We start from the raw sequence: 23,350 nt of genomic DNA on the forward strand, positions 1-23,350 counted from the left end.
CTTGAAAAATTTGATTCTAAGATGGATGTAGGTATTTTTCTAGGATATTCCTGTACTAGTAAGACTTATAGAGTTTAAATAAGAAAACTTTAGTTATTGAGAAATCTATGCATGTTGTGTTTGATGAATCTTGTAATAATGTTTCTAATGAGTCTATTTGTAGTGATGATTTAGAAAAAGATTTTGGAGATTTACTTGTTAGTGATAAAAGTAAAGAAATTGTTCCAAGTATGCAAGATGTGAACATCATAGAAAAGAAAGAAGATGATACTTCATCCTTGCCGAAAGAGTAGAGATATGCTCCATTCCATCCCAAAGATTCAATTCTTGGCAATCCCAAACAAGGTGTGAAAACTCGTTCTTCTCTTAATTTATTAAGTAATCTTTCTTTTGTGTCTCAAACTGGACCCAGAAGTTTTAAAGATGCCGAATGTGCTGAGTTTTGGACTTTAGTTATGCAAGAAGAATTAAATCAATTTAAAAGGAACAAAGTTTGAGAATTGTTCCCTAGGCCTTCTAAAACATCTACATAGGAACCAAATGAGTTTTTAGAACTAAGATGGATGAAAACGGAAATATCATTAGAAATAAAGCTAGACTTGTAGCTCAAGGTTATTGTCAAGAAGAAGGTATAGATTACGAAGAGACTTTTGCACCAGTTGCTAGATTATAAGCTATTAGAATGCTGCTTACTTTTGCTTCTTATAAGAATTTCATTTTGTATCAAATGGATACAAAAAATGCTTTTTAAAATGGTTATATTGTAGAGGAAGTTTATGTAGAACAACCTCCGAGCTTTGAAAGTTTTTATTTACCTAATCATGTTTATAAGTTGAAAAAGGCTCTTGTGGAGCTTGGTATGATAGACTTAGCAATTTTTTACTTGAGAATGACTTTAAGATGGGAAAAATTGATAATACTCTCTTTATTAAGGTTAAAAACAATGACATGCTTACAGTGCAAATTTATGTGGATGATAATATATTTGGGCTTTATAAATTCATCCTTGTGTGAAGAATTTTCCAAGTATATGCATAATGAGTTTGAGATGAGTATAATGGGAGAACTTAGTTTCTTCCTTGATCTTCAAATCAAACAACTCAACGATGGCATCTTCATAAGTCAAGAAAAATACACAAGGGATTTGCTCAAGAGATTCAAATTCAATGAGGGTAAAATTGCAAAAACTCCTATGAGCACTACCACTAAGCTTGACAAAGATGAAAAAGGTAAATGCGTGGATATAAAGACTTATCGAGGTATGATCGAATCCTTACTTTATTTGACCACTAGTAGACCCGATATCATGTTTAGTGTATGTCTTTGTGTTAGATTTCAATCTACTCCTAGAGAATCACATTTGCATGCCGTTAAAAAGGATACTTAAATATTTGCTTGGAACTATTAATGTTGGATTATGGTATCCTAGAAATGTTGAGTTTAATTTGGTAGGATATTTCGATGCGGATTTTGCCGATAGTTTACTTGACCATAAAAGTACTAGTAGGACTAGCCAATTTCTTGGTAATTCCTTAGTATCTTGGTTTAGTAAAAAAAAAATTCCGTTGTTTTATTCACTACCAAAGAGGAATATATTGCGGTTGCTAGTTGTTGTGCACAAATTCTTTGGATGAAACAAAATCTTTGTGATTTTGGATTCAAATTTGATAATGTGCCATTAATTTGACTAAGAATCCTATACATCATTCTAGAGCTAAGTATATTGATATTAGACATCACTTTATTAGAGAGCATGTGCAAAATGGTCATATTACTCTTGAGCTTGTGAGCTCTGATAATCAATTAGCGGATATATTTACCAAGCCTTTGAATGAAGAACATTTTTATAAAAATAGGCTTGAGCATTGTATTATTTGTTGTGAAGCATCTTGATTTTATATCTTACTTGATATCGTTACCGAATGCATGTTGATAGGGGAAGAATTAGACATTTTGTATGTGTGTTCATAATTTGTTAGGAAGAATTTACTTCCTAGTTATTCTTTTTTATGATTCCAAAGGGGGAGAGGTATAAGAAAAATATGTTTATTGTGAATTTGTTGCATAATTGTTTCTATTTAATAATGCATATTCCTTTTTAGAGGAAGAATTAATTAAGGGGGAGAAGTATCTATTTTCAATTATTTTCAAGTTTGATCTTTGTGGTGAAATAGATACATGTACATTATGGTGATATACATTCTTGATATACATAAACTTGATAATATAATTACTTGTTGATTATGTTTGTTCCTATGGTTATGTGTGTTTCAAGTTATTTTTCTTTAATGATTTGTCATCATAAAAAAGGGGGAGATTGTTGGCTTTTTGGCTCTTAATCTCAAATTAATTAATTTTAATTAATTAATTAATGTTTTGATGATAACAAATCTAAATCTTTTTATTGATAATTTTATTACTTTGAATAGTTCATTACGTAGAGCTCGAAACAATGATTCTAACGCCTCTTGAATCACCCAAATCGAAGTTCAAACGAAGAAAATATTGTTGAAAGAAGCTTAAATGGAATAATACTTGAGATGGTGATGTGGGAGCGAAATAATCAATTTGATCCAATTAGAGAAAGCCACATGGAGCAATAGAGAAATAACACGTGGTTTTTGTTTTTATTTTTGCTTTTGTTTCTTTTATTGGCTTTTATAAAGAAAATGAATTTAATATCGTTATTTATCTTTGTGTCTAACAACTAGTTTTTTTTTTTTAAAAGATTGTGAAGTTGTTTTATTCGACTTTAAACAAATTATTTTTAAAAGATATATTATTATATTATTATTTATCTTTGTGTCTAACAGCTAGTGTTTTCTTAAAAGATTGTGAAGTTTTTTTATTAGGCTTTAAACAAATTATTTCAAAAAATATATATTATTATACCATATAGCCTCGGGCTCAACATCTCAGTCATGTAATTAATAGAAATTTCAAAAAGTAATATGAAAACTGTTGAAATGTAGTTTGTCTAAAAGAATATCTTTTAAATTAAAGGAGAAGATATATTTGAGAGAAGATAATCAATGAATATTTGATTCTCCTATATTTATAGAATCTCTCTAATTATCTCCAAGAATATAATAAGTTCCTATTCTTTAGGGATCTCATTAAAGATACAAAGCATATACATAGCTGGAGATATATGTATATATTGGTGTCTTGAAGATCGGCTGGTGCACGCAGAAAAATAGAGAGAAAAGTTTTTGTTGCTGATACGAAGAAGTAACTTCCGATTTATCATTGAAGCGCCAGCTACAAAAGGTAGCTTGACCTTATGACTTCGAAAGCAACATGATTATCTAAAGTTGAGGTTTGCGGATGAGTAATATACAGAATGAGACTATGGTTAGTTTGATTAATGATTGAGTCACGCATATATTCAGGGGGAGCCTGACCATCAAACGCTGTCGACGAGAGTCTTTTTTATTCCAGGGGGAGCCTGGAGTCTGATGTTAATTCGCAAGTCATATAGCTATAGTATTGAGATGTATACATAAGCTATATTGATGTTTTGATGTTTATGGTGACTATTAATAAAATTACTCATCTGAGCTGTGGGCAGCTCCCAAACGTAGGCAATATTGGTCGAGCTGGGTTACCAAAGTCTCATGTGTTATTCTCTTCTGCTGTCTCACTAGTTATTACTTATATTATTAGTTGCAGTCGTAACTGAAGGGTCCTTGATTATCTTTTACTGTTTTTCATTTGGTATCAGAGCTGGTTGAGAGATCATAGAGATAATCAGAGGAGGACCATCTGCATCTCGTCCTCCTGTTTTAGATGGTAAAAACTACTCATATTGGAAACCTCGGATGATCTTCTTCATTAAGACGTTAGATGGAAAAGCTTGGAGAGCTCTTGTGGCTGGTTATGATCCTCCTATAATTACCGTGAATGGTGTCTCAGTTCCAAAACCTGAAGTTGATTGGACCAATGCAGAAGAGCAAGTTTTTGTTGGGAATGCCCGAGCTCTTAAAGCGATATTTAATGGTGTTGACCTGAATCTTTTCAAGTTAATAAATTCCTGCAGTACAGCCAAAGAAGCTTGGAAAACCTTGGAGGTAGCGTATGAAGGTACCTCCAAAGTAAAGATCTCAAGACTACAGTTGATAACATCTAAGTTTGACGCATTGAGAATGACTGAGGATGAATAAGTGTTTGATTACAATAAGAGAGTTCTTGAAATTGCAAATGAGTCCTTGCTGCTCGGTGAAAAGATACCTTATTCTAAGATGGTTCAGAAAGTACTTCGATGCTTGCCCATAAAATTCGATATGAAAGTTACTGCAATTGAGGAAGCTCGTGATATTACAACGCTGAAACTTGATAATTGTTTGGCTCGTTGCTTACGTTTGAGATGGCCACTACTGATAGAGAAAGTAAGAAAGGCAAGGGAATTGCTTTTAAATCCACACATGTAAGTGAGGAGGCTGGTTGCGATACTGAAGTAAATATGGATGAGTCAATAGCTTTATTAACCAAACAATTCACAAACGCCCTTTGGAATTTAAAAAGTTCGAATGCCACAGGTATGAATGTTCAAACTGCTAATCTGTACGAAGAAGGAATGATAATGGTCGTACCAGGAGAAATAATGAAATTCTGATAGAAGAAGTGATGGTTATCTTAAGAAAAAGGAAGGTGACAGAAAGATTTTCAGGTGTAGAGAATGTGGAGGAGTTGGTCACTATCAGGCAAAATGTCCCACATTCCTGAGAAAACAGAAGAAAAACTTTTGTGTCACACTGTCAGATGAAGAATCTATTGATAGCAGAGATGATGATGGCAACATAAATGCTTTCACGATACGAATTACTGATGAGAACACTGATGATGATAGTGAATGTTTGGTAGAAAGAAAAAATGATGAATTGTCAATTGAAAAGCTTGAAACTCTATGGAAAGAAGATTGTGAAGCAAGGGCAATACAAAAGGAAAGGATTCAAGATCTTTTAGAAGAAAATGAACGGTTGATGTCTGTAATATCTTCTCTAAAGTTAAAATTGAAAGAGATTCAGAATAAGAATGATCATATTTTAAAATCTGTTAAAATGCTAAATTCAGGAACGGAGAATCTAGATTCAATACTTAAAGCTGAACATAATGGCTCTCATAGATATGGGTTGGGATTTGTGGCCTCTGCAAGTAGTTCTAAAGCTACATCAGAAATCAAATTTGTTTCTGCCTCAATGAGAGTTGAATATGACACGATTCATACAGAGACTGACATTAGGACTCTAGTTAAATCTTTTAGGAGAACTTGTTACTATTGTGGTCGAAAAGGTCATATCAGGTCAATTTGTTATAAATTAAGGCAAGACCAGTTGCGTCAACAGAAACACTGAAATAGAAGCCGTGCTCAACCTCGCATGGTTTAGAGAATTAAATCTGCTGAAAGATGTAAGATTGCCTTTACATCCATTCAGACCGCAGATGATGCGTGGTATTTTGATAGTGGATGCTCCAGACATATGACTGGAAACAGATCCTACTTTACGAACTTAAACGACTGTGTCACCGGACATGTTACCTTTGCTGATGGTGCAAAAGAAAAAATTATAGCTAAAGGTAACATAGACAAAGATGACCTACCACGTCTAAACGATGTTAGGTATGTGGATGGACTAAAAGCTAACTTGATCAGTATAAGTCAACTATGTGATCAAGGCTACAAAGTTAGTTTTGATGATATTAGTTGTGTTGTTATGAATAAATAAAATCAAATTTGTATGGGTAGTAACGACAAGCCGATAGTTGCTATCATTGAAATTCAAATATGTCTGACACCTGTCAGTTGATAAGATCAAATCAAACATGGCTATGGCACAGAAAGATGGGGCATGTCAGTATGAGAGGATTGGAAACAATTATTAAAAATAAAACAATTGTGGGAATTCTTGATTTAAACGTCAATGGAAATTTCTTCTGTGGATGTCAAATTGGTAAGCAAACAAGGTCTACTTATAAAAGTTTGAAAGAATGTTATACCAATAGAGTCTTGGAACTGTTACATATGGACCTCATGGGTCAAATGCAAATAGAAAGTCTTTGAGGTAAGAGGTATGTGCTGGTTGTTGTTGATGATTACTCAAGATACACTTGAGTTTATTTTCTTAAAGGAAAAACAGATATGGTTGAAATATGCAAAAATGTGTGTTTGAAGCTACAACGTGAAAAAGAGAAGAAGATAACAAGAATCCGAAGTGATCATGGTAAACAATTCAATAATGAAGGCTTTAACAGTTTTTGTCTGTTAGAAGGAATACACCATGAGTTTTCTGCACCGATAACTCCTCAACAAAATGGTGTAGTAGAAAGAAAGAACAGGACATTACAAGAAATGGCTCACGTTATGATACATGCCAATTCATCTGACGATCCAGGCAAAAGTTTGAAAAAATCATCAGAAGAAATTATCACTAAAAAATCAGAACTAATCCCTTCAGCTTATGTAAAGAAAAATCATCCAACAAGCACTATCATAGGTGATCCATCAGCTGGGATGCAAACCAGAAGGAAAGATAAGATTGACTATTTGAAGATGGTTGCTAATTTGTGTTATACTTCCACCATTGAACCTTCAACTGTTGACTCTGCTCTCAAGGATGAGTATTGGTTAAATGCTATGCAAGATGAGCTACTGCAATTTAGACGAAACAATGTCTAGACATTAGTTTCAAAGCCAGAAGGTGTAAACGTTATTGGCACCAAATGGATATTTAAAAATAAGATAGATGAAACTGGATGTGTGACGAAAAGTAAAGCCAGATTAGTAGCTCAAGGGTATACTCAAGTTGAAGGTGTTGACATTGATGAAACATTTGCTTCTGTTGCTCGACTTAAAGCCATTCAACTTTTACTTGGTATATCATGCATACAGAAATTTAAATTGTATCAGATGGATGTAAAGAGTGCCTTCTTAAATGGGTACTTGAATGAGGAGGTTTATCTTGCTCAACCAAAAGGTTTTTTTGATTCCCAGCACCCGAAGCATGTGTATAAGCTCAACAAAGCCTTATATGGACTAAAGCAAGCTCCGAGAGCTTGGTATGACCGACTAACTGTATACTTGAGAGGTAAAGGATATTCCAGAGGAGAAATTGATAAGACTTTGTTCATACACAGGAAATCTGACCAACTGTTGGTGGCTCAAATTTATGTTGATGACATCATTTTTAGAGGATTTCCTCAGGATCTAATAAATAATTTCATTAATATTATGCAGTCAGAATTTGAAATGAGCATGGTTGGAGAGCTTTCATGTTTTCTGGGACTTCAAATTAAGCAAAAGAATGATGGCATTTTCATGTCACAAGAAAAGTATGCCAGGAATATGGTCAAAAAGTTTGGTTTGGAACAGGCTCGAAATAAGCGGACTCCAGCTACGACACATGTTAAACTTACAAAAGGCACTGAAGGTGCTGAAGTTGATCACAAACTTTACAGGAGTATAGTAGGCAGCCTATTATACTTAACAGCAAGTCGACCTGACATAGCTTATGTTGTAGGAATATGTGCTCGTTATCAGGCGGATCCCCGCATCACTCACCTAGAAGCTGTTAAATGAATTCTTAAATATATTCATGGGACCAGTGCTTTGGAATGATGTATTCCTATGATACCAATCCCACTCTAGTTGGATACTGTGATGCTGACTGGGCAGGTTCAGCTGATGATCGTAAAAGTACATCTGGAAGTTGCTTCTTTTTGGGAAACAATTTAATCTCATGGTTAAGTAAGAAGCAAAACTGTGTTTCTTTATCTACAGCTGAAGCTAAATATGGCTTTGATCAGGACACTATGACGTTGTATTGTGACAATATGAGTGTAATTGATATATCTAAGAATCCTATTCAACATAGTCGAACTAAGCATATTGATATAAGACACCACTTTATTCAAGAACTAGTTGAAGACAAAGTAATCAAGTTTGATCATATTCGTTCAAATTTACAAATAGCTGATATCTTCACTAAACCCCTGGATGCTAGCTCATTCGAATACTTACGTGTTGGTTTAGGTGTGTGTCGCACTTAACTTCGTGATTAGCTATAAAGACGGTGCATGTCTCCATGTTTCAAATCTTTAAAGTTGTCAGCGCCGTTTTTGGAGTAAATGGAGGTCTTTTCAGCTGATGGGGTTCTTCTTTCATTCATGTATGTTTAATTTCTGACTATTTGAATTTTATTTTGGTTATTTAAACTGAGATCATCTTAAGTCGTTACACATTCTGGAGTTGATACATCAGTTACTCGAATCTTTTTCGTCATGGTGAATACTCGCAAGGGGTCTTATATGCCTAAGCAGTCTAAAGATGCATCTAATGTCATCACCTCTTCGCCTCCTCCAGTACAACATGCAAGGGTCAAAGGTCGCCGATTCAAAAGCACTCCTCCCCGTAGACCCTATCGGCTTCCGTTTGAGAAAGTGTTGGATGAGGCCTCCAATAGGTTGCAGGAGTCTTTACGTTCTGAGGCAGTGTCTGAAGTTGGTGAGTCTGCTGCTCCTGTTTCTCCTACTGTGCATGCACAACGAGCTTTTGAGGCCACTATATCGGATATGGATTAAGATGATCAGGATGATGTTCCGTTAATCTGATTGTTAAAGAAACCCTCAGATCCATTTATAACTGAGAGGCTCCCTTCTGATCCCCCAGGTTCCATTCACTCTCAAAAGAGCTCATCAACCGAAGGGGTATTCATTCCAACTCCAGGAGACCCTCGATGCTTACCAGCTATACCTTCAGGTCATTCTCCCTCTGTTCACCCTTCTCAATCGAAGCTACTTACTTCGCAACCGGATGCGGTGCCTGCACACAGTCCTGAAATCACTACTACTGCACGTGAGGAGCAAATTGATGGTTCTCAAAATGATGATTAGTGTGCTTCTTTTAACCATACTGAGATACCTCTTGAAGACATTCCTCCTTCTATTGATGATCCCATTGCACCATCTTCTGAAGGAAGGCCAAAATCTCCCTAAAGGTCATAAACCCCCAAAAAGAAAAACTCAACAGGCTAGGAGAAATGTTACCACAAAAACAAGTCGAAAGAAAATTCCTACGAATGTTCCATCTGTTCCCATTGATGGAATTTCTTTTCACCACGAGGAAAGTGTTCAACGCTGGAAGTTTGTGATGCAGAGGAGAATTGTCGATGCGGTAAATATATCTGACAAATACCAATCTTGCATGAGTATCATGGACCTTATCCATAAGGCTGGTTTGGAAAAAACTATCTCGAATGTTGGCCCTTTTTATCCCCAACTAATTAGAGAATTTATCGTCAATCTGCCTGATGAGTTTAATGATCCGAGTAGTGCTGATTATCAGACAGTGCACATTAGAGGGTTCAAATTTGTGATTTCACCTACTGTGATAAATGGTTTTCTTGAAAATACTGTTGATTTTGACTGCTCTCCATCATGTCCTATTACTGAGGTTCTAGCTACTGTCTTATCTGGAGGGACCTTGTCCACATGGCCTGTGAATGGAATTCCTGCGGCTGCTCTCAGCGTCAAGTATGCCATTTTGCACAAGATTGACATTGCCAATTGGTTCCCTTCCTCACATGCCTCAAGCATATCTGCTGCCTTAGGTACATTTTTATATCAAATTTGCAATGATGATAAAGTAAATACGGGTGCCTTCATTTACAATCAACTATTGAGGCATGTTGGGTCATTTGAGGTCAAGATTCCCATTGCTTTTTTGAGGTTGTTCTCCAGTCTGCTGCTTCACCTAAATGGAGCAGTGCTTACTGTAACTGATGCTCCTGGACCTGAACCTAAGACAATTGCTCTTAGCCACAGACTCTTTCAAGGCAGTCATGTGCCTGATATTGACCATGATGTGCATCCAACTCGAGACCCACGTATTTTGACACTACTGACTGGGATGAGTCTGCTGAAGGCTTCTATATGGATCGTGAGTTAGCTACCCGCATTGTTAATTCCTTAACTGTTGAATCTCATGCACTGACTAACTCCATCACTCTGTTGTATGAACGTCGATTAGAGGTTGATGCTCTCATTCGACATCTGAAGTCTTCGGCACCATCTACTAGTCGTCAGGAGCCACCATCTGGTTAATGTCATTACTTTTCCAGTTCAAAGGGGAAGTGGATGTAATGAGGAAATATTATGGGATTTTTTTTAATGGTTTTAGGTAGAAATGAATAATATTTGTGTTTTGGCCCTATTTTTTTTATGACTGTAGTTTTTTATTTTTGTGACAGATGAAGTTTGATAAATTCTTTTGTATTATGAATGGAATATCTTCTGAATGAAATGACATCTGTCTTACTAAGAATTGAAGGTTGCGAGTGAATGAAATGACTCTGTGGTACTGTTGTTGTTGAACCAGAAAAGAAATTCCTTGTAGACAAAAGGTGGAGTTTGTTGAAGTGTAGTTTGTCTAAAAGAATATCTTTTAAATTAAAAGAGAAGATATATTTGAGAGAAGATAATCAATGAATATTTTATTCTCTCATATTTATGGAATCTCTCTAATTATCTCCAAGAATATAATAAGTTCCTATTCTTTAGGGATCTCATTAAAGATACAAGGCATATACATAGCTGGAGATATATGTATATATTGGTGTCTTGAAGATTGGCTGGTGCACGCAGAAAAATAGAGAGAAAAGTTTTTATTGCTGATACGAAGAAGTAACTTCTGAATTATCATTGAAGCGTCCGCTACAAAAGGTAGCTTGACCTTATGACTACGGAAGCAGCATGATTATCTAAAGATGAGGTTTGCGGATGAGTAATATACAGAATGAGACTATGGTGAGTTTGATTAATGATTGAGTCACGCATACATTCAGGGGGAGCCTGACCATCAGACGCTGTCGACGGGAGTCTTTTTTATTCTAGTGGGAGCCTAGAGTCTGATGTTAATTCACAAGTCATATAGTTATAGTATTGAGATGTATACATAAGTTATATTGATGTTTTGATGTTTATGGTGACTATTAATAAAATTACTCATCTGAGCTATGCGCAGCTTCCCAGACATAGGCAATATCGGCCGAACTGGGTTACCAAAGTCTCATGTGTTGATCTCTTCTGCTATCTCACTAGTTATTACTTATATTATTAGTTGCAGTCGTAACTGAAGGGTCCTTGATTATCTTTTACTGTTTTTCAAAAACATTAATATATGTCTGCTTATCTTTTTATCTGTTGTAAAACTCAAGCTTACTTAGCTTGTTCATGGAAAACTTAAAATCTATAAACGATACTAGCTTAAAATGATATGTTTCAATTACTTTTGAGGAAGCCAGTAATAATGTGATCATGTATAAATTTCATTATAAAACCTAAGCTTGTAACTTATGTTTGGAACCATTAGTAGAAATCGTGTATCATAGACTCAGATTCAAGCATAGAAAACATCTAATCATAAATAATAGTTTAGAAATTATTTTCAAATTTTGGTTTGTCATTCATAACCTTATATAGGCCAGTTCTCAAGTAGGTAAACTCAGTCTATTTCTCTTGAACATATAAAAAAATATGAGAAGATAATGTGGCAGCAAGTGGACTATCAAAGTTACTTTTCATACTAATAATATTCGACCAATTTGCAAATGTTAAAGCAAACAATTGAAATTTTTTTATACTAAAACCATTAATCGAAGATTATGAATAAGACGGATATAAAAGAAAAGTAGGTCAAGAGCCAAATGAAGTGGCCACCACTTTTATTGATTTATAAAGAGTAAAGCAACCAAAGCGTAAAGATAGAGAGATGTAACAATAACTACTATAAGAGGAAAACAAAACATCAACACTTTCATGCTGCTATATTAACTTTAACGCTGAGTTTGTAATCCCATATTTCAATCTCAACAAGTAAATTTTGAAGTTAAATATGTATATTTAACGAATGCTTCCTTTGTAAGAGACAAGATTGGCCAAATTCTGAGAGCAGTGAATTATCAGTTCATAACCACACCTCCAAAATAAAAGGTAAACGATCGTTCATGTACACACAAGCCTAACACAATAATACCTCAAAAATTTCAACTCGCAAATGTGGTGAATACTAATAGCATGAAGTTAGATAATAAGTTAAAGAGTGAGACGTCAAAAGGTGTAGACATTTTGGAGTGAAATATTATCACTTAAGCTGCCACAAAAATTTTAAAGTGAAAACAGAACTTTCAGCAACTTGTCCCAGGAAAATTTGACTTTTATTAATGTTATAGTTGATTTTCCAAAACATAGATGGTCAAAAGAATTAGAGATTTTAAATTGAGAAAGCAATCATACAAATTTTGAGTATACTAAGATTAAAATTTTATCCTTCGACCAAAACACCAAAACACCGTTACAAAAGCAATTAAGAAACAAAAAACGGAGGATGTACTCTACGAATGAGGTGAAGGAAAGTGTAACAACCCAACTTCTTATACTAATTTGAGGTCCTTACTACTTAAAGGAAAATAAAACTTTTTTTAAAAAAAATGAAAAATAAAACTAATTTTTAAAATCAAAACCTCAATTACTCAATAAATTCATAAGTAAACTAATGTATGCAGAAATAAATCTCTAAAATAAAATCCTACCTCAGGCGCTATCTAGTTTTAAAGAGTAATAATGAAAATACAAAAATACTGAAATCAAAACTGATAACATAACGACAGAAGCAAAACGTTTCCCTATGGCACACCACGATCACTTCTTGTCATTTGCCAGCTTTCCTTTACCTCTACCTCTACCTCTGCCTGAAAAATTAAACATTTAAAGAGTGAGTATAAAAATATACTCAATAAGGGACCTACTACTAGTCTTGTTAGGTATCTGTTAACTTCCTGTTAAAGTCTTGCAAAGTAGTACCCCTAAACTGGCATGTTCCCGAACACGCTGCAAATTGTGATCCCGTAGGAACATCTCTGGTCTTCGATGAACTCAAATGAACACCTAGGACAAAACTGGTTTTTAGTGAACTCGAAAAAGATACTAAGACAATTGGGCTGTGAGTGACCCCTTCAAGTCACTCATATACATATCATCTTATATCGGGCTGGTGATCCCATCGGACTACACAGTCATAAAAAGGTGGTGATCCTGAGGGACACCCATATAGGTAAGACTCTAATAGATAAGTTAACAAAACATCTTATCCATAGCATGTAGCATAACATAACATCATGGCATGAATATTAATTATAGCATTCTTAATCAGGAGATTAATATTTGATGCATTAACATTAACAACATCAGTCATCATCATCAACATAACTCAGTCCTAACTATCAGTCATCATCATCAACATAAACTCAATCCTAACTATCAGTCATCATCATCAACATAAACTCATTCATAACTATCAGTCATCATCAACATCAATACATTATGCATTTTAGCTACGTCAATGCATAATAGGAAAAATCACATGCAAACCCTTACTTCAGTACGAAGGTCTAGTAGGAGAATCTCTTACTTGGAGATTAGCTTAACCAAAGATAGTCCTAACAGAAATAGCCAAGCTTTCCCAAACAATCAAGTTCTAAACAGTAAGGAAAAATACTAAGTTCATTAATTTAATTAAAAGTTGCCTAAAGACCCAAAAATCATTGAGTTCAACTTACCCAAAGTTGAGGTTGAATTCTAATTCAACCTTGATTTGGGAGAAATCAAAGTTCTCAGTTCTTCCAATTAGAGGTAACCGGCCTTCATGAAAAAAATAACTCACTTTAATCTAAAATTAAGTTATTTATGGTCGAAAATTAATATCTCATGGGTATTACCCAAAACCCATTAAATACTTACAAAAAAAAAAGGAAAAGACCAAAATACAAGCTTGTAGCTTAGCTAAAGGGATCGGATCATGTACGGCTTGGAAGATAGGGAGCGGCTCGCGTATAGCTCAGACACTGAGGACGACTCGCGTGCAGCTCAGGTTGCATGACTTGGACCTAAGGCTAGAAGTTGCTCGGATAGTGGTTCGCGAATGTTGGCTGGATTGGAGACATTGGAGGAGATGACATTCGAACGATGGCTCTTCAAACGTTAGTCAACGATGGCTACTGATCAGTGCACGAGACGATCAACGTGGAAGAGAGCGTGGTGGCAGAGATCACGCAAGACGGAGGACCTATGTGCGACGGCTTGCGAACATAGGGGTTGGCTTCGATGGCTTGGATCATGAACGAAGGGACGACGTGCAACACGAAGGAGATGGTGACAGCTAGCATTTGCACTAGGGTTTCTTTTGGATGAAGAAGATGAATAGTGAAATTTCACATTTACCAAGGAGCCTATTTAATGGAAATAATAATAATTAAAATTATTATTATTATTTTCTTTTCTTATTTTCCTTATTTCAAAACAAAATTGAAAATCTTCTCAATCTTCATTTACAACCAAATTTCCTTTTTAAACTCATATATTCTTTCTCTTCAATAACTCTTCCTATCAAATCATCACTTTTATCTTCTTTTATTATTTTCTCCCAAATAAATTATATCTTTTCTCAAATAATTATATTATTCCAATAATATAATTATTCTCATACATACATACATGCATACATACATGCATGCATCTACATACATACATACATACATACATACATACATGCATGCATCTACATACATGCATGCATGCATCTATGTATGCATACATACATGCATACATACATGCATCCATTCATACATACATACATGCATCCATACATACATCCATACATACATCCATACATGCATACATACATGCATACATACATGCATCCATACATGCATCCATACATCCATGCATACATACATACATGCATTCATACATCCATACATGCATGCATCCATGCATGCATCCATCCATACATACATACATACATACATCCATACATACATACATCTACATACATACATACATACATACATACATACATACATCCATGCATGCATACATACATACATGCATGCATACATACATCCATACATCCATACATACATACATGCATCCATACATACATACATCCATACATACATACATACATGCATCCATACATTCATACATACATGCATGCATCCATGCATGCATCCATCCATACATACATACATACATCCATACATACATCCATGCATACATCCATCCATACATACATGCATGCACATGCATGCATGCATACAATTCTCTCAACTTCACCAAATATAGATCCACCAATCACAATTCACTTAAATCAAATCTTTCTACCAAAAGTTCCAAATTTCAAATAATTAATTAAATATTTTCCAAAAAATATCTAATTAATAAATTTCCTTATTTTGGGGGCATTACAGAAAGTAAGGAGAAATTCATGAACATTCGATGACAATGCATCAGAAGTAGTGTCTGGAAGAGTTTGGGCGCTGATGATAATTAATTTTTTTATAAACGTAGAAAATTTAATGGGCATACTGGAAGAGTTAGAGGCGGCAACTGTGCGACACTAGAGGATAGCGGCAGCACCAAAAGAGATGAGGTAAGTGGAGGACATCGGTGGATGGTCCTACAAAACGAAGCGACAAGGGATTATAAACGTTTTCGTCACAGGTTGAGGCAATGTGTAAATGTTTTCATTTGAACATTTTTGTTAAGGGATTAGAGCTACGCGTTTTCATTTTCGTTAAAGCATTAAGGATCTGCGTTTTTGTTTTCGTCAAGGTGTACAATATTTTTCTTTTTATATTTCCAAAATTAAGTGAAGACTCTTAAATTTTTGTTAATAATAATTTTTTATATATTTTTAAAATATTACTTTTATATTGTTAATATTCATTAATTTTTCATTACAATATTAAATTTTTTTACATTTTTAATTCTACTGCTTGTAATGTGATCGTGTGTGCAACATTTGTTCATGATTATATCGTGTAAGCTCTAAGTAGTTGACTTAATAGGCGATTACAATAAGATCATGCTATAAAAAGTGTTTCCTACCAATGTGTTGTTGATTGACAGATGATAAACGTGTAGTACAAGTTTTTCTATCGCTTGCCCATGTATAAGCGAAACGATAGGTTTCCTAGGTAAGCCAAGGTCGTACTCAGGGAATTCCCATCAAACCTTAGTTATAAAGATTATTTTTTATCTAGACAGTAAACAATATCTATACAGTATAACGTAAAAGTATATATATGTACTAGACCTAATATCTACACTAAGGATTTTGTAAAGGTGGAAAGAAGTGGGATAAGAGTGAAAAGTGAACTAACTTGTGTTAAGAAGGTGTAAAGGAAGGTCTCCACGTTATACACGGTTAAGCTATGCGGTAAGCTTTGATGCGATAGAGAGTAGTTAACTATCTTTGAAGTAAGACGAACACCTCTTAGTGCCTTAAATGTGAGGTCTTGATTGCGTATGGCCAACACAATAAAGGGCTAATGACTAGGAATACACATGAGGCCTTGACCCGAAAAAAGGAGGTTTGAGTGAAGAAGAGTATAGGACATCCTGCGAGAAAGTATGAAAAAGGGAGGAAGCAACACGAGAATATGTGCTTAAGTTTAAGTTCAATTGCAAGAAGGCAAGTGATGCAATGAGAAAAAGAAGTGCCTACGCCTAAGAATATAGGCAAAAAAGTGTCTTGTCAAGATGACTTGATCACTCGTTGAGAGGATATAAATGTCTGCTACTTCTCGAGAAGATAAGAGGGTCAGACTATTTAAGTGTTTGGCTTTCCAAAGAGATAAGGTGTGAAAGTCCAATCGCCACTAACAAATAGCCCACGTGTCAAGTTTGGGTTGGATGCATGATGTGGCGAGTTGGTAAGAAGACACGTGTAAAGTATTGAAACGACCCTCTTGTTGGGTTTTATGTCCTAAAACTCGTAGATAGTAAATATAATCCATTTACCGTTATTAATAAAGTGTTTTATTATTATAATTTCAATAAGTGTTATTTATTATATTATTAGTTTTGTCTTAATAACCTAAATTCAATAAACTAACAATCCTAAGTTGTTTGATGAGTCTTGAACAATATATAGAGACATATGGGGATCAATGTTCAAGATCAGCTTAAAGGGTCTATAATATAAGGTTAAGGTTGAGTACCTTATCCTGGTAACGTTGTGGATACGACTCACTCTGTATTTAATACAAACACATTGATCCAATGTGTTCATGTATGCGACATGCAAGTGAGAGTATCCTATGCAATGAGTTTGCATAAGACCAGACCACGAAATAATAATCACTAAATATAACTCCATTAACTAGTTGGGTTTCTATTTCATTAGAATGACCTGGGTAACTTAGTCTTAATCTTGAGTGTATTATGAACTTCTGTTCGCGAGAGATTGTCCTTTGATTTGTACGGGTGAGAGTGATCTGATTGCTAATATCATGTAAAGTTTTGAAAATGATATGAATAGATGATGTTGAGTTGCCATTTGATGAATATTGTCGTTTATATGTACTTAAAATGGAACAATTGTTGGACCACTATACAGGACCAATGGGAGCATAATACAGGAACAAAAATATAAATAAATTACAATTACAAAAATAGAAAAATGTTTGACGGTTTTGAAATGTCATGAACAACAGCTTTCTCAACGGTTTTAAAATGTCATAAACAACTTGGAATCATTATTTAAAATGTCACCCCTACAAATGTCATAAACTCAAACAATTTTCGCATAAGAACTAAAAACTGTCAAAAATCATTAAAAATGTCATAAACAACTTGGAATCATAAGAACAAAAATTTAAAATGTTTGACGGTTTATAGTTGCCATTCTAAGTGTTTCCAATTTAGCAATTTTCGCATAAGAACTAAAAATGCGTTATAATCAAGAGTTATCAAATCAAGACTAGTTAAAATATGAAGCCACTACTCCCATCAAGATCAATGAAGCAAGTTTACATGAAAAATTAATTCTAGGATCAATTTTAAACAAAAGAAACAAGAGAGGATTTTATCAACATCTATTTCTCAACTATGTGTTTAGCACACTTGCAACTAGGAGTGTTCAAATTACCCAACAACCCAAACAACTCGAACTATCCAACCCAAATTATAAAGGTTTTGTTGGGTTAGTTTTCATTTTCGGTTGGGTTGGGTTGATTTTTTAATGTTTTTTTCGAGTTGGGTTGGGTCGTTCGGGTTACATTTTAAAAAATACGGGTTGACTCAATCCAACCTGAATTTCTAATATTATTAAAATATATATTACAACTTATAAATACTATAATTCATACATATTATTATTAAGTTTTTTTTAAGTTTGTAATCGATATGTTGAATTTTGATATTTAACATTTAAGTTTCATTTGCGTTTTATGAAATTTTAGTTATTAAAATGTGTTTTAAACAAATTTAAGTATTTTAAGTTAATAATTAATATACTTTAAAAAAAATAACTCAATTAGGGGTGAGCATCAACACTCGAAAAATCAATCAGAATGATCGAAATCGACCAAACCGACACCCGAGGTCGGTTTTATTAAAAATGCGATCGGTGGTCGGTTTAATTAAAAGGTTTCAAAATTCTGATCAAAATCGACTGCCTTGTTACCCGAAATTGATCGAATCTAAAATATTATATATATATATATATATATATATATAAATGTAATATAAATATTGTTTAATATTACATTATATAAATAAATATAATATAAATATTTGAAGTAAAAGAAAGGTTGTCAGCTAAATAGGCCATTAAGGTCTTAAAAACAAGGAAAAACTAGCAAGAAAACTGAAACCAACCCGCGGTTCGGCCGATCGAAAATCGTTCTTGGACATCGGTTGTCAGTTTCCCTTAGTATAACTTGACTAGGTCGGTTTTCTACTCCGATTTCTCTTGAAGAGTTACCTTAGCCAAGCAATTCAAGAAGAATTTTGCCAACAATTGATGAAGAAATTGTAGAATCTTGGAGAAAAATAGAGTTTTTATTGATGGCAGAGAGAATTTTGTACAAGGAAATCGATTTTTGAAGTGAAAATTGCAGGCTAGGGGCGGACATCTTATTTACGGAAATGTCGTCATTGAACTTGTTTTGGTCCGTTCTCACTTGTTTTAGCTCCAATTTAAGCAATTTTTGTTACATTGAACTTGTATCGATGTCTAGATTCATATTTCTTGTAAAAATATAAATTTATTGAGTAAATGGGATACATGGAGAAAATGTTAAGTACAAAATGTTTGGTCTATTCTAGCCCTAACATGTATGCCTTTATAATTAAAGTTGTTTTCATTAAAAGAAACTACTCTCGTTATAGGAAAAGTAAGAGCCTATATTGGAATGATCTCCACATATCATAATGCTTCAGGCAAGGTATTCGTGCCCTCTTTAGTTTCGTAGATTGATTGAAATTTTGGGATTCTCTAGTTTTACAAATGTCCATGTTTTTTTAATTGAATTGAATTAAACATTTTGTTTGGTATAAGATAACCAGATTAATTCCTCTTTACCAAGTAGGGCGATAATGGATAACTGTTCTAGTCTAACGTGAGAGTTTAAAGAACTATTATGTACTTTACTATAGAGGCAGATCTAGTTGCTTCCCTCTTCATGAGTTCTCTTATTCCATCAACCTTACTGATGTATTCAGAGAATCTGGTAATATTATTCCCTACATTAAATACTACTAGTTGTTTCTATAGTTCAGTTGCCATGAGAAATGCAAGTTTAATTACAGGGGAGAAACTAAATGGTCAGAATTACTTCTCTTGGTCTCAATCCATTAAGATTGTGAGGCCTAGATCCAAAATAGAAAAGTCATTTCACGAAGAAGGTTAATAATCCTTTCGTCAAAGAGGATCTTTGATGAAAGGATTATTTTGGCTAAGTGTAAATAAGAGGTGTTTCACAAAGAAGGTTTCGTTTTAAGGAAAGGCGACACGGGGTGAAAGCTTTTGTCTAAGTGTTGTGGTTGGGAAGTAGACATTTTATTGCAAGAGAAGTAGATGTTCCGTTGTGGTAACGCAAAGTGAAGTCAAGAAAAAGAAGTGGACATTTGTAGTTTGTCGAGAGAAGAAGTATGCGAGGAAGAGTTTAGCCTCCCAAGAAGATAAGGTTAGCATTTCAAGGGAATGTCTAATCTTGAGTTGACAACTGGCTACGTATTGAGCTTAGATTGGTTGCATGGCCTGAGGAACTGTACTTTGACACATGTAAAGTTATAAGTAGGAATTTATGGATAAAGAGAGTTTAAGGGTGATTAACCGAGCCAAAGGATTAGTATAAATAAGATCGAAGGGATCAAAGAGGTTGTGGTTATCCTGTTAAGTTGCAAAGGAAGAGCTAAGAGTTGAACTGTTTGCTGAAGAAGCTAGGCAAGAAGAAGAAGTGAGCTAGGTGCTCTGAAAGAAAGAAAACTAAGCATTTTGTGTGAGACTCTTTCTTGAAAAGGAGGTAATTTAGTTACACGATCATTTAAGAACACTTAAACGATAATGTAGGGCATTAGACGATTGTATAAGAAAAGCTAGATGATCGTATAAGAAGGAAACAATCATTTAAATGGATAAACGATCATGCAAGGGGAGTGAACGGTCGTACAAGAGGCTAAACAATTGTGTAGAATGCTAACCAATCATGTAGGAGATTTAATGAGATTCTCGATCAGGGTTAAATATTAGATTTGTGAAGTGGATTCTTGGTGTCATGGCATGCAAAGACTCAGAATTTAATTAAGTAGGAGTTGGCAAAATTATAAGAGTTTAAGGAATGACTAATCCAACTTAAGATTAATATAAATAAGAGAAGATGACAAAAAGGAAATGATTATTCTAAAATTTTGTTAAGAAAAGCTAAGAGATTGGACGCGTTGCAGAAGAGGGCTGGACATTCTGAGAAAGGAAGTTTATAGTGTGAGTGAGTTTCCAAAAATGTTTATAGATTTTTAAAGCTTTCTTCTAAACTCATGCTGATTTGTAATCATATTTCATACATGAATGTTTACAAAGAGATTTCAAATGAAAGCTTATGTGAAGTTTTATGTGTTTTAAATGAATGTTAAATTGTATTCAAACCATTAGTCTTCTTCCTATCAATGAGCTAATTAATTATGTACACGTAATGAGTAAAGGAAACCATAAGGTGAAAGGACCACATGGCCGCTTGCTTGCTGATGATTGTGAAAGGACATCGTAGTAGTCTATGTGAGGGATGGTTCATATTCTTACTGTGATTAATGAAAAGAAAGCGTTGAGCTTGTGTAATGAAATGGAAATATTTTATGAATTGTATTCCCAAAAGGTTTTCAAAAACATCACTCATTAAGTCTTTTGACATTCGTTTTAATTTTTTCCTCCCTAGGTTTAGAAAGGTAAGTAATCGTTGAGGATGCTAAACGATCGTGTTTGAAAGGGTAAGCAATTAGGGCTAAATGATCGATCAAGAAGCTACACAATCAGACTAGGAACCTAAATGATTGTTGAGGGCTGAAGTTTGTGAAGGCCTTTGGAATTTCTTTGTTAAATTTTGTTGTGAAAATTTGTATCATGTCATGTACTATTGTAGAAATTGTTCGGTTTGAGTTAATAAGAGAAGTTTACTGATTTTATTTTCGTTGCATGGTATTTATTTAAGTTAGTTGTGTTTAGTAATTTGGTATAGGATGTGACATTTTGTGAGTGGCTTTCATAAAAATAAAAGAAGTATTTTGCAAATGACTTTCATAAAGAAAATATGTGTTTTGAAAGTATTCTTTTTTAGTCTGTAGTTATGCATAACCCATTTTGTATATCTATATATTGTTGTGTTACTATTGATGTTGTTACTTGAAAAGAGAAAACTATTGATAATTTATGTGATGATTGTGATGCTTGTGTGCAAGTAAACCATTAGTCTTATCCCTATCAATTGAGCAGCTATTATGTGGTGTGCACATAATGTGTAAAGGCATTGTGTGGACGACTTGTGCAATGAGAAATGAATCAAGAAAATTCTCAATTGCTGTGGATGGAGTGAACATCACAGTAGTCTAAACATAGAGTGCTGGCGAGAGTGAATCCCAGTAGTCTATGCGTAGCGAATGGTTCATGTTCTTGGTGGAAATGAATAAGAGGAAACTAATGTGTGATTTACATGATTTATGAAATGAGGCACTAAGAACCCGTGTTTGTGAAAATGAAAATGAATTTATGTGACTGTATTATATTCCCCAAAAGGTATTTCTAAACTCTCACGTACTAAGATTTGGCTTACGTGTTGAGTTCCCTTTCCCTAAGTGTTTAGGCGTTGAGGCCAAGTAAAGAAAGGTATGATGAGTTGCTACGCGTAGAAGCTGAGCAAGCAAGATGTGTCCTTTTATATCGTATTTGCATGTAATAGGAAAATTATTATATTTATAGAAGCCTTGTACGCAAGCAGAAGGAGCCGCATCTCAACTTTGTGAGAGTTTGGCAAGGCGTTCAAGATCAAGATTTGTCTTTGTACTAAGGGAGTAAAGAAAGTGAAATTGTAAAGCATTGGTCCGAGTAATAAAAGATGTCACGTTTATCAGTTACTTGAAGTTGTTTACTTTGTATTCTGCTGCTTTGTATGTGTTTATCGCTTGGTAGTTAAAGAGCTTAAGTAAAGCTAAGTTAAGTGAGTTTGGTTGTTATTTTCGCTGTGTTATGTTGTGAATATCTCTTGAGTTCAAAGTTGGAGTTTTACGTTAAGATTGATTTAAGAAGTTGTTTCGCTTACTAAACGTTCAACGTTTATCACGCGGTGTGATACACGTTAAGTATCTAGGCAGTACGCCTTTACCAGGTTGTAAGGAGTGACATTTGGGGTAGGGCATGACATTTGGGGTAGGGCATGACAAATATGACTCTTAAGGGATGACATAAATTTTGGTATTTGATAGGGGAGATATAGAAACCTAGGTCGGGAGATCCTCAAGAATGAATTTGAAAGGGGAAGGACTCTCTTCTTCGATACATGTTAATTAATAATATAGAACCACAAATTGGAAAACCATTATTGTATGCTGCTACAACCCAAGACATTTGAGATAACTGTTCGGAAATTATACTCGAAGCACCAGAATACTTTTTGCCTCTACACTTTACGAAAATATGTTCATGAGTGCAAGCAAGGGACTATGGACATTACATCCTACTTTAATAAATTATCTTTAATCTGGCAGGAAATGTATTATGTAGAGAAATTGTCCATGGATGTCCTTGCGAAGGTGTTCAATACTCCAGAACAGAGGAGGTTGACCCTGTGTATGATTTCTTTGCTGGTTTGATTTCCAAATTCAACTTTGTTCATGGTAGAATACTTGGTGAAAGACTTATCTCGTTCTTAATGGAGGTGTGCTCAAAAGTTCGTTTAGAAGAAGATCATATGAGTGCAATGAACACCATAACTGCTTTTTCATCTATTTATTCTGCTACCTTCGA

The 23,350-nt window shown here is 34.4% G+C and overlaps 1 protein-coding gene across 1 annotated transcript; it reads left to right on the plus strand.

Annotated features, from left to right (window-relative positions):
* Positions 1-8,944: 8,944 nt before the first annotated feature.
* Positions 8,945-9,943, plus strand: LOC103486179 (uncharacterized). The gene has a single exon (XM_008444050.2). The coding sequence runs from the start codon at positions 8,945-8,947 to the stop codon at positions 9,941-9,943; it is 999 nt and encodes a 332-aa protein (XP_008442272.2).
* The last annotated feature ends 13,407 nt before the right edge of the window (positions 9,944-23,350 follow it).

This window comes from Cucumis melo, chromosome 8 (assembly GCF_025177605.1).
Source record: "Cucumis melo cultivar AY chromosome 8, USDA_Cmelo_AY_1.0, whole genome shotgun sequence".
NCBI lineage: Eukaryota > Viridiplantae > Streptophyta > Magnoliopsida > Cucurbitales > Cucurbitaceae > Cucumis > Cucumis melo.